General features: G+C 41.9%; 1 protein-coding gene across 4 annotated transcripts in view; it reads right to left on the reverse strand.

Moving 5' to 3' along the window:
- Positions 1-16,294, reverse strand: part of GABRR2 (gamma-aminobutyric acid type A receptor subunit rho2) — a 41,390-nt gene that overhangs the window by 11,836 nt on the left and 13,260 nt on the right. The window contains exons 1-2 of one of the 4 annotated variants that reach the window (XM_047858647.1): positions 13,930-14,006; positions 8,725-8,815 (exon numbers count right to left, since the gene is read on the reverse strand). The exons of 1 other annotated variant lie outside the window; for it this stretch is intronic. In XM_047858647.1, the coding sequence (XP_047714603.1) occupies positions 8,725-8,784 (60 nt within the window). In that variant the 5' untranslated portion in view covers positions 8,785-8,815; positions 13,930-14,006. Of the gene's footprint in view, positions 1-8,724; positions 8,816-13,929; positions 14,007-16,294 lie in introns of those variants that run through there. 2 more of the 4 variants (XM_047858645.1, XM_047858648.1) reach the window with 2 other exon arrangements.

Here is a 16,294-nt window from a genome sequence, read left to right on the forward strand (position 1 = left end):
GGGGAAGGGGCAGAGAGAGAAGGAGACACAGAATCTGAAGCAGGCTCCAGGGGCAGAGCCCGATGCGGGGTTCAAGCTCACAAACCGTGAGATCACGACCTGAGCCGAAGTCGGATGCTTAACCGACTGAGCCACCCAGGTGCCCCAGATTTTAATCTATTTTTTAAATCTATAATGGAAAAAGCCAAAAATCTGTGTTTATCAAGCATATTAACACATGCTATTATAGTTATGGACAAAAAAACATCTCTGAGAGTCAGGTGGCAGGTGGACAGAGGGCATGAGGCCAGCCCGGTGGCACCTGGAGCCTGTGAACCCTGGCCAGGGGGTGCAGGACGAGGGCACGCTGACCCACTGTGGTCTGAGCAGGGAGAACCTTAGGGTGGCTGGAGGAGTCTGAGTCTTAGGAAGAGACCTAAGGTCTGGGAGGGACCAGAGGGTCTGGAAGGTCTGGAAGGCACCAAGACTTTGGTCATGGGCTGGGAAAAAGGATGGGAGACTCTGACATGGAGTAGGAACCAGAAGGCTCAATCCTCAGTTCTAGCCCAAACTGGGGGGCCAAGGGTCCTCATGGAGGTAGCCTAGAGCATTGGATGGGCTCACCAACTCCCTCAAATGTCCCCCGTACACCTGCTAATACTTGCAATCCCACCATTGAAGATTCGTTTTTTGACCGAGTCTAATAGAATGGAAGAATTTTATTTATTACTAGTGGAATTTAATCGGTATTTCCTATGTTCTGAAACATGAAAGTAAATGAATACAATGCTTTATTTTTTATTTTTACTTTTTCCCTCTCGGATAAATCAGGGGGTAAGCTGATCTTTTTATTTTCTCGTATTTTTCAACTGAGAGCTTAGGTCAGGGCCCGTGAGACGTCCCTGCTCTAACAGCTGTGTTCTCTTTTTATTCTAGGCTTCCAGGGTGCTTTGAAGGTGCCAGAGTGCAATGTTCAGTGTGGGGAGGAGGCTCCCTCCTAGGTCTGACTGGTCTGCCTTTCTCCCCCAGGGGGCTTGCAACATGAGGGAGAGTCTGCGGGCAGCCTGGCCAGGGTCCTCTCCTAGTACCCAGACCCTGCTCCCTTTCGTGGGGCTATGTGCCCCCAGCATTGCCATCGGGGAAGTGGGGCTGGTTAATTCCTTCATCCTCTGGACCCTTTGTTGCCAGAGATGTTAAAACAGACCAGAGTCTGAGCTCTTAACCCTAGCACCACTGCCTCTCATGGATGTGTGCTGTACTTGACCGGCTCTCCTTTCCCCCTCTCCCTTTCTCTAAGGTGCCACGGGATCTGCAACATCAGGTCATTCCAAGAGCCAAAGGAAAGAAACAATATAGTCATCGCCCTCTTTGAAACTACTTCCCAGTGGCCCGGTTTTCAGATAATGGGCACGGTGTATGAATAGGAGCTGGTTTTGGCAAAGGACATTTTCAAGATAAAATATATCAGCTTGCTTGGAGCCTGTTACTGTGTCTCTCTGTTCTCAGGGCCTGCCCTGCTCTCCACAGCTGCCCTAAGAGAAATGTGATAACGCCTGTGAGGATGACGTCAGCGCTCCGGAGGTACTGCCCACGTGGGAGTGCAGGTCAAGTTCTCAGGAGACCTGGGTCATTGGAGGTAAACAATCTGTGTGTTCAGGAGGCTCTAAAGCTATATTCCTAGGGACTCACATCTCAAGTTTGAACAGAACCAACAGCTCTGTCCTCCTTGGTCTGAGTGCAATGGAGTTGACCTTTGCCTTTGACGTGCACTAGTAGGGCTAATGTTTCCAGGCTCTCCTGAACTGTATTTTGTGACCCTTCCTAACATGATTTTGGGAGAATTCTTCCAAATTACTGGATTTTCTCCTCCTTCCGTGAACAATTTTATGTTTTGAGTAAGCCTGGGTCCCATAAAGAGACAGAAAAGCCTAGTTAAACTAAGTAGGCATTCATGCTTTGGCCTCTTCACACTGCTACGGATTTTGCTGCTTTAAGAGAGGGATCTGGTAGGCTAAATAGAAGTCACCAGTGGGATTTCATGCAGTATAGCCAATGAGGTGACAAATGCAAGGCAGTGTAAGGGAGATACCTGTGTAGTCAAGCATTTTCTCAGTTCTTAGCCTTCCTATCATTTCTCCTCACATGGTCCTAAAAAGCACACTTAGGAATTTATCCATTTTTGAAATTAAAATATATGTCATTTCTTCCCCACTGACTCCAAGAATAAATATGAGACAGAATTTTCAGACAAACTAAAACAGAGAATTTGCCAACATGTGTCCTGCCCTAAATGAAGAGGTTTTTCAAGCTGAAGGAATTTGATCCCAGAGGGAAAGCTGGGGATGCAAAAATGAATAAAGAACAACAAAAATGGTAAACATATGCACAATTCTAAGTAAACACTGACTATGTAAGACAATACTTTATTTTATTTTGAATTTTATTTAAAAAATTTTTAATGTTTATTTATTTTTGAGAGAGAGACAGACAGAGCATGAACGAGGGAGGGACAGAGAGAGAGGGAGACATAGAATTCGAAGCAGACTCCAGGCTCTGAGCTGTCATCACAGAGCCCAAGGCAGGGCTTGAACTAGTAAACCTTGAGATCATGACCTGAGCCGAAATTGAATGCTTAACCAACTGAGCCACCCAGGTGCCCCATAAGACAATATTAATAACGTATTGTGGAAATGAAAAAGCTAAACAGAAATGCAAGCAAAAATAACATTTAAGTGAGAAAGGGAATAAATGGAGTAAAAGTGATAAGGTCTTTGCATTGTCTGGGAGAACAGTAAAAGTAGCTAATTAACATACTAGTATGATAAGCCAAGAGTTCCTGTTGTTTTCTGGGAAGCCACTGACAAATAGTAAGAGTACGCATGTTCAAAACTAAAATAGGAAAGCCAAAATAGGAATAACCAAAAGTAATCAATCCACAAAAAAACAGAAAGGAAAAAGAAAGAACATAGAATTGGTTGGACAATAAAAAAGACATAGTAGGATGATAGTTTTAAAGCCAGCGTATAAGTTATTCATAAATAAAAATGGACTAAATGCTCCATTGAACAAACATTGTCCAACTTTATAATTCAGAAATGCTAAAGTTTGTCAGATGGGATCAAGAAACAAAACCCAACTTTATGCTATTTAAAGAGACACACTGAAAATATAAGATACAGAAAAGTAGAACATGAAATGCAAAAGATAAAACATTCAAATACTAACCAAAAGAAAATGAGTGTAGCTATATTATATCAATAAAGTAGACAAAGAGATAAATAAAGAGGCGCATTTAGTAATAATAAATGACTCAATTCACCAACAAAATATACATATAAATTTGTGTGCATTTACTGATATAACTTCAGAATGCAAAAACAAAAGTAGACATAATTGAAGGAGAAACAGAAAAATTTACATTTATAGTGGGAGATTTTAATACATCTCTTTCAGAATTTATAAAACAGGTAGACCAAAAACATCCCAGTAAGAGCACATAAGATTAAAACATTTAACAAACTTGGCATAATGGACATATATAGGACAATGAATGCAAAAACTATATAATAAACATTAATTTGAAGCACTCAGTGAACACTTACAAAAATTTACTATATACAGTGCCAAAGAGCAATTCTGACAACTTTTAAAGGGTTAGAATTTATATAAACTATGAACTCAATGAACGCTAGAAATTAATAACAAAAATATAGCTAGAAGATCTCCATACATTTGAAAATTAAGCAATATACTTCTGGAAAAACTGATGGGTCAGTGCAGACATCATAATGAAAATTTTAACAAAATGATTAAAAAGTACTACACATCAAAACTCATGGAATGCAAGCTAAGTGTTTTTTACAGGAAAATGTATAACTTTAACTACCTTCTCAGAAAAGAAGAAATGCTTAAATTCAATGAGCTAAGCATCCATTTTTATTTATTTATTTTTTTAAGCATCCATCTTTAAAACTTAGGAAAAGAAAAGCAATTTAAGTAGATAAAAGGAAATAATAAAAGTAAAAACAGGAAGTATTGAAATAGAAAACAAACACACAATTGAAAGGATACTGTTAAAAGCCAAATATTGATTCTTTGAAAGGACTGGTAAAACTGATAAAATTCTAAAAAGATTGGTCTTGTAAAAAGGAAAGCAAAAATAGCCACTATCAGGAACAAAAAAGGCATCATTGTATATGCTACAAACATGAAAAAAAATTAAAGAAGTTATCCTGAGCAACTTTTTGCCAATAACTTTTAAAATTTAGATGAGGGACTCCTGGGAGGCCCAGTCAAGTGTCCGACTCTTGACTCTTGATTTTAGCTCAGGTCATGATCTCATGGTCATGAGATTGAGCCCTGCATTGCATCAAGCTCCAAGCTGGACAAGGAGCCTGCTTAAGATTCTCTCTCCCCATCTCCCTCTGCCCTTCCTCCCTCCAAAAACAGACAGACAGGTAACTAACTAACATTAAATAAATAAATAAATAAATAAATAAATAAATAAATAAAATTTAGATGAAATTATCTAATCCCCAAGCATATACAATATACCGACCAACACTGATAAAAAGAGAAATACAAAAACCTGAAAAGTCCTTTAACTATTTTAAAAACGGAGTCTTTAAATTTTCCCACAAAGAAAATGATAGGTCCAGATGACTTCACCAGCAAATTCTAGCAAAGTTTTAGGAGGAAAGAGCACAATCTTACATAAACTCTTCCAGAAAATATAAAAAGAATATTTAGAAAATCAAAATCCATGTGAAAAGATGTCAAGTTATTTTATGAAGTCAGAACAAGGACTGCACTAGATAGCAAAATTACCAGTCAGTGTCACTCGTGAACATAGAATCAAAGCTCCTAAACAATATAGTAACAAATCACATCCAGCTATATATTAAAAAAAAAAGAAAAACAAAAAAAGATAAATCACTTCTACATCAGGTTTATTCCAGGAATGCAACGTTGTTTTCACACTGGAAAATCAATCAAAGTCTTCCAACGTTGAATACTAGCAAGCTAAATAATTCACACTAACATTTCTACTGAAAACTAAAAAGCTGGACCAAATATAAAAATTTATTTCTGAAGACTTTGATACTAACAAAATAAACCTAGATGAGGATGTGAGAGGGAACCAGAGTCCCAAGGAGGGATGTTCAATGTTTGGATCCACTTCTCCTGGGGGCATCTGCTAGCTGAGGAAGGCAACTGAGAAGCTGAAGGATGCTTTTGATGGTTTCAGGAAGCTTTGGGGCTGGGATTAGAATCCAGGGCCCACCAAGCAGGCTGCTCCACCTTAGGATCCCCAAAAGTATACCTTAACAGTGAAGGTAGCTAGGCCCTTGCGGGATATGTAGCTCAGCTTCAAATCACATCAGTCCCTACTCTGTCAGTAGGTTGAAGTTATCTGGAGTGGTAGTGGCCTCAGGCAGCACAGAGTATTCGTGCTGCCAGGCATCTGGTATTAATAAACAGAAATCCACTCTGGAGGAAGAGAACACCATCCCAGGTGTTATCTTCAATTATATCTATTAAAAATATCATAAATTATATTATATTTATAATATAGTTCATAATAAAAATAACCAGGCACACAATAAGACATACACAATAACCAGCAGAAAAAAATAGAGAATAGGAACAAGGGGCTTTAGATATTGAAATCGCATCAACTTTAAAATATCTTAGTGTGGGGGCACCTGGGTGGCTCAGTTGTTTAAACATCCAACTTTGGCCTAGGTCATGACCTTGCCATTCCTGAGTTCAAGCCCTGCATCAGACTCTATGCTGACAGCTCAGAGCCCGGAGTCTGCTTCAGATTCTGTGTCTCCCTCTCTGTCCCCGTCCCTCCCCCACTCTCTCTCTCTCTCTCTCTCTCCCTCTCTCTCTCTCTTAAAAATAAATAAACTCTAAAAAAATACAATTAAAAAATATCTTAGTATACTAAGTGAAATAGATTAAAAAATTAAGATTGGGAAATTCTTCTTAAAACTGTAAACTACAAAAATAGAATCAATCAATATAATCCTTCATATTAACAGAAAAAGCCTTTGCCAAAATCAGTGCCCATTTATGATTTTTTTAACCATAGGAATAGAAGGGAACTTCCTGAATCTGAAAAGAGATAACTACCAAAAAATAGCTACAATAAATATCATATTTAATGGTAAAGTGTTGTAAGTTTTCCTTTAATATTGAGAATGGGATGAGAATATAAATGCCACTTCTATTCAATATTGTATGGAAAGGACTAGACAGCACAATAAGGCAAGAAATGAGAAAAAGTTATGAGGACTGGAAAAAAAAGAAACAAAAGTGCCATTATTTGTATAAGATTGGACATATAATTTTTTAAATTAGCAGGTAAGTTATTAGAATTAATAAGAGACTTTAATAAGGATGTTGAATACAGAGTCAATATACAAAAGTCAAAGTTAGAAAAGGAAATTTGCAAAAGTGCCTTTAACAATTGCATCAAAAATACCTAGGAATAAGTACCTAGAGAAAAATCTAGCAAAATATCTGAATGTCCTCTATGAAGTAAACAATGAGATATAATAAGAGAAATTAAAAGACATAAGTAGATGGAAAAATAGATCATGGTTCTGGGTTGGAAGTTTCAATATTGTAAAAATATTAATGATCCCATATTGATCTACAGACTCAATGCAATTCTAATCTAGATTTCATTAGATTTTCTTATGGAACTTGACAAAATGCTTATCAGGAAATTCAAAGCAGCCTTTCTTGAAGAAAAACAGGGTGGGAGGATGTGCTTCAGCAGGTATCCTGATTTATTACAGAACCACAGTAAAGAGGAAGTAAAGAACTGGCATAAAAATGAGCCAGTTGACAAAATGGAACAGAATGGAGAGTCCAGAAGTAGAAATACACATTTGAGGACATTGACTTATTATTTTTGTTTTTGAGAGAGAGAGAAAGAGAGCGCAAGTGGGGGAGAGAGGCAGAGGGAGAGAGAGAATCTCAAGCAGGCTCCACACTCAGTGCAGAGTCTGAAACAGGGCTCAGTCCCACGACCATGAGATCATGACCTGAGCCGAAATCAAGAATTGCACGCTCAACTGACTGAGCCACACAGGTGCCTGAGAACATTAATTTATTATAAAGATATCACTGCAGGTGATTGGAGAAGGAATATATCTTTAATAACCAATGCGGGGACAATTGGAAATACATATGCAAATCATGCAATATGCAAAATAACTCCAAGTGGATTATAGATCCAGATGTGAAAAGCAAAACAACAAAGCTCCAGAAGGTAATCAAGGGGAATATATTCTTATCTCAGGATAGCAATATACTTATCGAGACACAAAAAACACTAACCATAAGAAAAGATCAATAGATTTACACTGAAATTAAGATTATCTGGCAAAACGAATATTTGGCATTAGAAGTCAGGATAATGGTTGCCCATGGTGGAAGGATAATTATAGGGAGAGGAGACTTCTGGAAATACTGTTTCTTGATCTAGATGCTCATTACAAGAAAATGTTCACTTTTAGATAATTCGCTAAGCTGTACGCTTATGATCTGTGTACTTTTCTGTATATATGTTACAATCCAATAAAAAATTTTTCACTGAAGAAATCAAGAACTCCTATTTATCAAAAACCACCACTGGCAAAAAGCTCGCATGCAGAATATATAAATAATTCTTAAGAGTCCCATTAGGAAAAAGTCAGACAACCCAATACAAAAACAGCCGAGACTTCAAACAAACATTTCGAAAAAGAGGAAATAAATCACAGACACACAAAATAGACATAACTCCATTTGAAACACAATGAGGTATTACTACTCAATCTAGTCAAATTGATCGGAGTCTCAACTTAAACCCCACCTTTCTTCTAGAAGGATTTCCCCAACCCCCTAATTGAGGTTGCCGGACCCCACCGTGTCCTGTTCTTTTCCTACCAGAACACTCATCCACCCCCCCATCAACCACTGGGGAGGAGGGTTGTCTTTCTGCTTTGCCAGCCTCCAAACTCTGCACCCTCACCCCCACACATTAGAGTAGGGTGGGGCAGTGATCATATTAATAGATAACAAGACCTGAAGTCAATGGCATGAGGTTCCTCTGAAAGTGTAGAAGGAAGAAGAGGAAGGGAGGATGTTGCAGGTTCTGTGGTCCCACAGGTGGAGAGGGGTCATTTGCCAACCCGGATTAAGGAGGCAGGTCCCTGAGTCCCCCCACTCCTATCTTCCCCAACCAGTTTGTCAGTGGGTGGAGGAGCCTCTGCTATAGGAATGAATGATCAAAATCAGAAAGTGGAAGACAAGCCCGAGAAAGCCACCTTGCCCTCATGGGAACCAGAAGAGAGAACAGGCTCCGGAGAGGATCGAGGGCCATTTCTCTGTTCCTCTGGTGCCCCACCTGGCCTTGCATTCCCTCCTCAGCCCTCCCTCGGTACCCTTCGTGCCACCTTCCAGCTGCCCCTGACTGCTTTGTCATGTCTGCGATTTGTCACTCTCCACCAATGCCCTCATGTGGAGATCATCTGTGCAAGGCAGGCAGGGGTAGTTATCCTGAGCTCATGGAGCCCCTAGGGACAGGGGCAAGCCTTCTGCGAACCTTCTGAAATTACATAAAAAGTAAGCATGTGTGTGTGTGTGTGTGTGCATGCACGCCCATGTAACAGAGATTATCATTATTCAGGGAAACAAACAGATTTTCGAAGGACTCTGTGATTCAAAAGAGTCAAAAAATAAACCTACTGTGGTAGCCAGGAGTTGGATTTTGGTCCCATCATCCACCAGCAGTGTGACCTTGGGCATACATAATTTCTCCGTGCCTCGGTTTCCTTATCTGTAAATAGGTGTAATTATATACCAGCTTCATACAGTTGTCATGAGGATTGAATGTGTTAATCCATGTAAAGCCCATGTAAGGGTTTGGCATATAAGATGTTCTATAATTAGTTATATCATCATTGCCATTATTATTGTGGCCTATCTCATTTACCCAGAGGGTAGAGCCTGAAACTTACTCATTGTATTTCCCTCAGCACTCACAGAACAGAGAGCCTGGCCTGAGGAGGGCTTAATACACGTTGGGGGAAGGAATGACTGCCAACCTCTTAGCCCTGGTTTCTAGTCACTGAGGGGCCACGCTGTAGACCCAGTTCTGCAAGGAAATCGCAGGTACCCATGGTGTTCTGCCTGCCACACCAGTGTCACTGCCCACTGACCCTGGACTCCAAACAGCCAAACTCGGGTCCTGGACTATCACCCAGCCCTAGCCACAGGTGAAGTGTGGCTTCACTCACCTTCAGCAGTGTGAGCAGAAATAAACTGCTCCAGACTGTACCACAGGACAAAATGGGGAAACCCAACAACAGAAAAATCTCTGTGGGCCACACTTGAAGAAGGGCTGTCAGTTATTAGCAACGCATGCTCCCAGGTACTAAGGAGTTAAAACTTGCCACATTAAAGGGAGGGAAAAGACACGTCAAGGGTTTGTCCAAAGAAATACTGTGGTCATTGAATTAATCCGGCTCATGTGGCAGTATCTTTTTTAAATTAATTAATTTTTTAATTCCAGTGTAGTTAACATACAATGTACTATTAGTTTCAGGGGTACAATATAGTGATTCTACACTTCCATACATGACTCAATGCTCATCATGATACATGTACTCTTAATCCCCTTCACCTATTTCACCCATCCCCCACTCACCTCCCCTCTGGTAACCATCTCTTTGTTCTCTATAGTTAAGAGTCTGGGGTTTTTTTGTCTCCTTTTTCCATTTGTTTTTTTAATTCCATATCTGAGTAAAAGCATATGGTATTTGTCTTTCTCTGACTGATTTATTTCACTTAGCATTATACTCTCTAGTTCCATCCATGTTGTTGTAATTGGCAAAATTTCATTCTTTTTTATGGCTGAATAATATTCCACTACACACACACACACACACACACACACACACACACACACACCACTTCTTTATCCATTCCTCTATTGACGGACATTTGGGCTGCTTCCATAATTTGGTTATTGTAAATAATGCTGCAGTAAACATAGGGGTACATTTATCTTTTTGAATTAGTATTTTCACTTTCTTTGGATAAACACCTAGTAGTGGAATTACTGGATCATATGGTAGTTCTATTTTTAATTTTTTTAAGAACCTCTGTAGTATTTTCCACAGTTTACATTCCCACCAACTGTGCCTAAGGGTTCCTTTTTCTCCACATCCTCAACAACACCTGTTGTTTCTTCTGGTTTTGATTTTAGTCATTCTAACAGGTGTGAGGTAGTATCTCATTGTGGTTTTGATTTGCATTTCCCTGAGGATGAGTGACGTTGAGTATGTTTCCATGTGTCTGCAGGCCATCCGGGTGTCTTCTTTGGAGAAATGTCTATGTCTTCTGTCATCTGGCAGTATCTTTTCAAAGATACTGTCTTTTCAAAGTCTTTTCAAAGCCTCTTTTTATAATGAAATCTCAGGCTTGTAGTAAAATTAATTGAAACAAACAAACAAATAAACAAGACCTTAGTGCGGGTCACTTCAGCATTCTTCTGACTTTAGTATTTTATCTTATTCTTTTTAAACTTTTTTTGTTTATTTATTTTTGCGAGGGAGACAGTGTAAACGGGGGAGGGGGAGAGAAAGGGGAGACACAGAATTGGAAGCAGGCTCCAGGCTCTGAGCTGTCAGCACAGAGCCTGACATGGGGCTCGAACTCACAAACTGTGAGATCATGACCTGAGCCAAAGTCAGATGCTTAACCAACTGAGCCACCCAGGTGCCCCGTTACTTTGGTATTTTAGGTGTCACAGTCTTTCAGAGATCAGCATTGCAGCTGACTCTCAATAAGACCTTCCAGTGTGCAGTGTTTCCTGGTTCACCTCACCTTCCCTGACTGACTGGTTCATTCATTCCAACCCACACTGTCTGTGTCTCCCAGACCACACAGCTGGGAATGTGGAGATCAAGAAGACACGGTTCCTTCCTCCAGGAGACTGAAATCCACTAAGAGGGACAATGAGCTCTGTGATAATAGGAGCAACGCTCAATTAATTCTAACCAAAGACACTGTAGAAAATTTCACAAAAGAGACAGCTTTTGATTAATTCTGAGGCACTGGAGAGAGTGTCACCATAGGGACAGCGTTTGGGCTGGGCTTTGTTACTTCTAACAGGTAGCGAAGGGAAGAAGGACGTTTCAGGTTGCATGTACAGTGTCAGGGGGTACAGGGGAGCAAGGTGGATAATTAACTCACACTTCTCAAATGTGGGGGGAAAAAAGGCAGCTTTTCGACCTTTCTCGCAAAAAAGATCATGCGTCAGAGTGTGAAAAATTTTCAATTACCAACTAACAGCAGCTCAATCTAGTCCTGTTTCTAATTTCTTCTCACCTTAGTTGACCTTGCATCATGGAGGAGAAAAGGGCCCTTGCGTCCATGCTGGCTGGCCTCTGCCATGAAGTGCTTGGCCCAATCAACCCCTGGACTGGTGTTTGCCGAGATGCAACAGACTCCATGGGTCTTTTGGTAAATCTGTGGTCCTGCCTTTGGCCTCCAGTAGCAAAACTCTCCCACCTGGTGACCTCTGTGTCCAGATCTAAAGTCTGTGCTGGTCCTATAATAAACCCCGTATCCCCCTTGTCTTACAGAGGCTCCGTGTCCTTGTCTCAGGCTGCCAGTCTCTTGGGTGACTGTGGTAGAAAGCTGACCAGTGTGTTACACACCATGGTCACACTCACTGACAGCAAAGGAGGGTTCTCTTATGCCCAGTGGCTGCCAACACTTGTCATGATCCAACTTTCTAAGGTTTGCCAATCTGATGGGTATAAAATTCTTTCTCAGTGTTGTTTTAATTTCTATTTCTCCAATCACCAATATGTTTGAGCACCTTTAAACGCTTGGAGCTTCAGAATTTCATCTTCTATGAATTGCTTGTCATCTGTTTTTCTACTGGATTTCATTTCTTCTCATCTGTTGTCAGATCTTAGTTTGCTAAGAATTCTTAGCATCAACAGGTGTTCTTCTTTATCAAGAGCTTTTCTGTATCTACTTAGATAATCCCGTGATTGCCAAAATTACAAAATGACATTTGTACATATGATTTGTGATAGTGAAATTCTGGAAACAACTCACATATTTTTCAATCAGACATTGATCAAATGAAGTATGGTAGATCCATACCATGGAATAGTAAGTAACCATTAAAAAGATGAAGAAGTTCTTTGTGAACTAATAGGGAGAGATTCACAAAATATATTGCTGAGTCAGAAAGAAAAATCAAGTGCATAAGAGTATGTAGAGCAACTAACAATTGTCCAAAAGATGGGGTGGGGAGAGACCATGTGCATATTTACTCGCATATGCATAAAAGAATTTGGAAGGACACACAAAAGGTTTTCATAGACATCTGGAGCAACAGAAGGTTGATTCCCTGGCTCTGTGTGACCCAATCACATCTGAGGGAGGATTGCATCTGGAACCAGGAATACCCCTGTGAATAGCATAGAATAGCACCTCATTATTGAAGTGGGTGGGGGTAGGGAGCACTTTGCGATGACACCATGTCAGGAGCTATCGGAGGACATGGGATATTGATCTTGCAAAATTTAAAAACATTGGACAGTCTTCAATGACTTGAAGGGTTTTCACATGGAAGAGATTTTCTGAATGGCAGCATTATTGTGTCAGGCAAGGTCCTATGTATAGAAGCCTCGGAAAGACAGACTGGCACTTAAAATGATTTAAAAAAAAAAAACTAAAACAAAAACCACCTCTCTAATGGTCATACTGTTCCAAGAGGAACACGGTCACTTCATACACTGTATGATTCCCTCTATATGAAGCTCAAGAATGAGCAAAACTAATTCATGGAGATAGAAGGCAGCATAATGGTTACCCTTGGGAGACACCAGCTGGGAGGAGATATGAGGCAGACTTCTGAGAAGCTGCATAGTGTTTTCAAGGATAATTGTTTACACATGTAAAGATTCACTTTATATATATTTGTGATAGGCCCCCCAGAGTTGCTTATATCCTAATCCTCAGAACTTGTGAATGTTAGGCACCATGGCAAAGGGGAATTTAGGTTCCAGATAGAATTAAGGTTGCTATTCAGCTGCCCTTAAAATAGGGAGAGCAGCCTTAATTATCCAGATGGACCCAATGTAGTCACAAGGGTCCTTAAATGTAGAAGAAAGGGAAGAGGTCAGAGTGATGCAACGTTTGAAGAACTTACCCAGCTGTTGCTGGCTTTAAAGACAGAAGAAAAAAGCCAGGAGCCAAGGAATCTGGGCAGCCAAGTCAGAAAGGGCAAGAAAACAGATTCTTTCTGAAACCTCCAGGAAGGAGCACAGCCCTGCTGACACCTTAATTTTAGCCAAGTGTGACCCATTTAGGACTTCTGAACAACAGAACTGTAAGATAATAAATCTGTGTGGTTTAAAAATTTTTTTTTAATTTTTTTAATGTTTGTTTATTTTTGAGAGACAGAGACAGAGTGCAGGCAGGGAGGGACAGAGAAAGAGAGGGGGACAGAATCCAAAGCAGGCTCTCAGCTCTGAGCTGTCAGCACAGAGCCAGATGTGGGGCTCTAACCCACGAACTGTGAGATCGTGACCTGAGCCAAAGTTGGATGCTCAACCGACTGAGCCACCCAGGTGCCCCCCAAAATTTTTTTTAATGTTTATTTATTTTTAAGAGAGACAGAGACAGAACACGAGTGGGGGGAGGGGCAGAGAGAGAGGGAGACACAGAATCTGAAACAGGCTCCAGGCTCTAAGCTGTCAGCGCAGAGCCTGATGCAAGGCTCGAACTCACTAACGGCAAAACCATGACCTGAGCCGAAGTCAGATACTTAACTGGCTGAGCCTCCCAGGTGTCTGAATCTGTGTTAAGTCTCTAAATTTGTGGTAATTTGCTAAAGAACCTACAGAACACTACCACGATGCTTACCTCAAGAAAATATTTTTGTAGAGACCAAGAGAGTGTCCTAGTGGACGGGGGAGAATCTGGAATAGGCACAGCTGCCCCTGTGTAAACGATGAAGAACGTGTTCGTGGAACACCTCAGTAAGTACAGCGTTCCCCTTCCACCGCTGACTCACCAAGGAAACAGCCTTGATCACCTATTCTTTGTGAAAACAAGTTTGCCTGTGAGCAGCCTTGCCCTTTGCTGCAGGTCCTGTGCTTAACAATTTTGGGAAACCTCTCAGCTATTCATCACTAAGAAAGGTTCAAAAGGCCTATGCAGGTGCTGAGTTGGCAGAGACCCCACGGAAGGAAGTGGCTGCTGTGGACTGAATGTTTGTGTCCCCTCATGTCCCCAGATTCACATGTTGAAGCCTAGTTCCCCATGTGATGGTGTTAGGAGGTCTGGGCCTTTGGTAGGTGAGTAGCACCCGAGGGTAGAATCTCCTCAAATAGGAGCAGTGCCCTTGTAAGAAGAGATCAGAGAGTTTGCTTCTCTCTCCCTCAACCTCGTGAGGACACAGTGAAAAGGCCGCACCTGGAAACCAGGAAGAGGACGCTCATCAGGAACCACATCGGACGGCACCCTGATCTCAGACTTCCAGTCTCCAGAACTGTGAGAAACAAATTTCTGTTCTTTAAGCCATCTGTGGTATTTTGTTAAAACGGGATTTTTGTGTTAGGACTTTAGGATCTAGGCTGGACTCGATCAGGGCCTCTTCCTTCATGAGCCACATCAGCCTCACCGGGCACTTGTTAGCAATACAATTCTCAAGTGTTACCACAGGCGTTCTGAGCCAGAGGCTCTGTAGTGGGGGCTGGGAGGCTGGGTCTCCGTAAGCACTGCGGTGATGCTGATCCATTCTCAAGTTTGAGGACCGCTGCACGACTGACCTTTAAGGAGACTTCCAGAAGTGAGATTTTACAATTTCCCATGCCCTGGTGGCCACTTTTCTCTTGTTGTCAAACTCTTCTGCTACCCCATCTCCACTAGCTGTCTCCACCTCCTACTTGTCTCCCGCCCTCCGGATGCTTGCTAAGTCGAGGAATCTTCCTGACCACCACCCCACACCCCACCCCTTGTTGAAACCCCTCCCTCTGCGGTGTCTGCAACAAAGCCCCTCCCACAAACAACTCTTCCCTGAAAGACTGACTCTCATCACCCTCCTGGGCCCTATCTCTGACCCAAACTCCAATAGCCTGATTGTTGTTAAAGATTGAAAGAGGTCTCCACTGGATATCTAACAATTTCCTAAATTTAACATCCCCAAACAGACTTGTTACCGGGCCCAGCATCCTATCCTTTCAGAGCATGGTGACCTTGTTAGTCACTTGGGCTCAGGTGGGGTCAAGTGGGGGAAGCAGTGAGATTGCCCCAAGCAGGATTGTAGAGAAGGGGCTGTGTAAGGGAGAGACCAGGAAGGGAAGATTAATTTCAGGGGAAGGAGTGAGTAGGAGCACAGCGTGGGTGGCAAGTTAGGGTTTGTGTTCCAGAAGGGAAAGGCCACGAGCACTAAGGGAAGGATCAGAGGAGTTTCCTCCAAGGGCAGGAGCTCCCAGGAAAAAGGCTGCAGGAGCCCCACCCCAGAGAGTCAGCTGTGTCCCTCACTTCGACTCCCCAACCTCAGATGTAATCGGGAAGCACTAGCCCACCCAGCGTGGCAAAGTGGAGAGGCAGAGCCAGGGAGGTCCAAGGAGCACTCAAAAGGAGGCCTCAGATTCAAATAGAGCCATGACCTTGCTTTAAGCTGGCTCCATGGGTCTCACGATGGCCAGATGAGTAGCAGTTGAAGCCTTGGTGGCCAGACGCCTGGGGCTTGGAAGTCCAGGGTTGAATCCCTGCTAAGGATGAGGCCACAGAGTAAAGCACTTAGAGAGCCTTGGGGGCACTCATACATCTGGGTGCCCCAAACACAGAGGGCATCTTCTATGGGGGTGGTTCTAAATTATCATCCCAGGTGAAAAGCACCAGAATTACCCTAGAAAGTTCCTTAGGAAGGCATCGCATTAGAGACAATGCAGCTAGAGAAGTAGGCAGTAACCTTGCAAGGTGACACAGAAATTGTGATATTGTGATATGAAAAGAAATATATATATTTGGTCTTTTTCTCTGGTTCCTAGCTCTTGAGACCCCTGTAATTTCCTGAATGATAGGGGTGAGAAGAGCATCTTTTTTGTTCATCACAAACCTCCACCAAACATTCTGAGTTTATGCTAATGAGGAGACTTTTGGTGGATGCCTACATAGCTTCAGGATGGGGGCTGCTTATCAGGGGAACCAACCTTGTGATTAGGGTGTTGGAAGTTCCAGCCCCACCCTTCAACCTCTGGGGAGAGGCGGGCACTGGAGA

This window comes from Prionailurus viverrinus, chromosome B2 (genome assembly GCF_022837055.1).
Source record: "Prionailurus viverrinus isolate Anna chromosome B2, UM_Priviv_1.0, whole genome shotgun sequence".
NCBI classification, from domain to species: Eukaryota; Metazoa; Chordata; class Mammalia; order Carnivora; family Felidae; genus Prionailurus; species Prionailurus viverrinus.